The sequence below is a fragment of the Podarcis muralis genome, chromosome 5 (genome assembly GCF_964188315.1).
Source record: "Podarcis muralis chromosome 5, rPodMur119.hap1.1, whole genome shotgun sequence".
NCBI classification, from domain to species: Eukaryota; Metazoa; Chordata; class Lepidosauria; order Squamata; family Lacertidae; genus Podarcis; species Podarcis muralis.
This window is the reverse complement of record NC_135659.1, coordinates 12463781-12466070: the sequence shown is the minus strand read 5'-3', so window position 1 is coordinate 12466070 and position 2290 is coordinate 12463781. Positions and strand designations below refer to the sequence as shown.

The following is a 2290-nucleotide window of genomic DNA, read 5'->3' as shown; positions in this document are numbered from 1 at the left end:
ATCAGGGAAAGCAGAATCGCGTTGGCCTGTGGAGTGGTAGATTTTTTTGTCATTCTGGCAGTGAGTGGGAACCTCAGAATACGGGCCATTTCAGCTATGCATGCTCATTTCTTGATGCCTGCAAAAGAGCCAGCAGCAAAGAGCCATCAGAGGACCAGCATGCCTAGACAGAGCTCACACATCTTCTGATATCTCCTTACACCCATCTTTTCCCAGTGGAGTCAGTTAACCCAGTCAACTGCCACTCATTCAGTATTGAGTAATCATATAAGCCCTCTTCAAGAATTTGATGAACCGTTTTTGGTACAGCTTCTGCCTCCAAACATGAAATCCTCAAGGAGAATGGGGTCACCCACCCAATCGACTACCGGACAGCTGATTATGTGGCAGAAGTACGGAAAATCTCCCCCAAAGGTGTAGATGTCGTCTTAGACCCTCTGGGGGGTTCAGATACCACAAAAGGCTTAATCTCCTGAAGCCAATGGGGTAACTAGTCACCTATGGTGTAGCCAACTTGGTAACAGGGCAGAGGAAGAACCTGATGGCCATGGCTAAGACCTGGTGGAACCAGTTCAGCATCAATGCCTTGCAGCTCCTGCATCTCAACAAGGCCGTATGCGGCTACCACCTGGGCTACCTAGATGAGGAGGTGGAGCTCTTGAGCAGTGTGGTGAACAAGCTGGTGGCCCTCTACAACCAAGGCAAAATCAAGCCCAAGGTGGACTCTGTTTGGCCCTTTGATCAGGTGGTAGATGCCATGAAGCAGATGCAAGAGAAGAAGAACGTTGGGAAAGTTGTGCTGATTCCCGAAGCACCACCGAAGGACGAAAGCAAAGCAGCAGAGAACTAAAGTGAAAGGCGTGGGTGGATTGTCTGACCTCAGGTCCTCATGTTGTTGTATTTTGGGTTGTGTTATTTTTTTATTTTTATTTTTTAAAACCTGTCCCCCCTCCCCATGTCTGACCCTTTGATGGAAGTAGGAATGGGCATATAGATCTCTCACTGCTGTTCATGGAATAAGTGGTGTAAGGACCGAAAAGACACATGTATTGTCGTCGGCTGGAGGCGATGCAAGCTTCTGGGTTTCACAGAACGCTTTGCACCATCGCATTGGCCGGCCTCCTTTCAAAAGTAAATAAATAGAAAGTAATCACACACACACACAAAAAAAGAATTTGATGAACATGCAAGTAGGGATGAATGTGCTGGATCTACGCCCAGCCTCGGCCCAGGTATACCTGGAGGAGCGTCTCCACCCCCATTGTTCTGCCTCGACACTGAGGTCCTCTTTCGAGGGCCTTCTGGCGGTTCTCTCACTGCGAGAAGTGAGGTTACAGGTGAAATAAAAATTTTAATGTCGTGTGTGTGTGTGTGTGTGTGTGTGTGTGTGTGTGTGTGTATATATATATATATATATATATATATATATATATATATATATATATAACTCATGGATGTACCAGCCAGGCACAGACATGGATGTGTGGACCACATGTCTGGAGCAGCTCAGGAAGACCATCCTGAAACTATTTTGACTCCCAGACTGACCAAATGTTTTCTCTGCAAGGAGGGAAGGGATGAGGGAACCTTCCCATTTTCTCAGGAATTGGGTAATCACCACTTCAAAGGAATGGGCAGACTACCAGGAAAGGCAATCAGATAAGGCATTACCAGATAACCTGGCAGACAGGAAAAACAACAACATTCAAATTTCTGTTGTAGACCACCTTTTCTGTGATGTAGGTATGATGTTTGTGGGGGGTGGTCTTGGGTTACACCCCTTCTTTGATGTATGTATGATGTATGGAGGGGTGGTCTTGAGCTCCAGGGCAGGGAAATTAAAATGTCTATATAAGGGCAGGCACACCTTTGTTCTGGGTCCTCCTCTTTCTCCTGCGTGTGAGGGGAGCACCCTGTTGCAACAGTTCCTTGAATAAAGATCAGGCTTACTAGCTGCTTTGCTTCTCAATATTCTCTGGTTGGCCTCTGTTATTTTCTCCTACTGATAGGGAACCCACTTAACGACTCTATATGGGTTCTTGGATACCCCATAAGGGAGGAAGGGCAGATTTCGTTTACAACACAGGGAACCAGGCAGAGGGCCTTCTCGGTAGCGGCACCCACCCTATGGAACGCCCTCCCATCAGATGTCAAGGAAATAAACAACTACCTGACTTTTAAAAGACATCTGAAGGCAGCTCTGTTTAGGGAAGTTGTTAATGTTTGATGTTTTATCGTGTTTTTAATATTCTGTTGGGAGCCACCCAGAGTGGCTGGGGAAACCCAGCCA

General features: G+C 46.7%; 1 protein-coding gene across 1 annotated transcript; it reads left to right on the top strand.

The window, feature by feature from the left end:
- Positions 1–299: 299 nt before the first annotated feature.
- LOC114598411 (synaptic vesicle membrane protein VAT-1 homolog) lies at positions 300–851 on the top strand (the record flags this gene model as incomplete). The annotated part of the gene is given in 2 exon segments (XM_077928280.1): positions 300–453; positions 456–851. Coding segments are annotated over 2 exon segments (549 nt in total), but the record flags the coding sequence as incomplete, so codon positions are not given.
- Between the last annotated feature and the right edge of the window lie 1439 nt (positions 852–2290).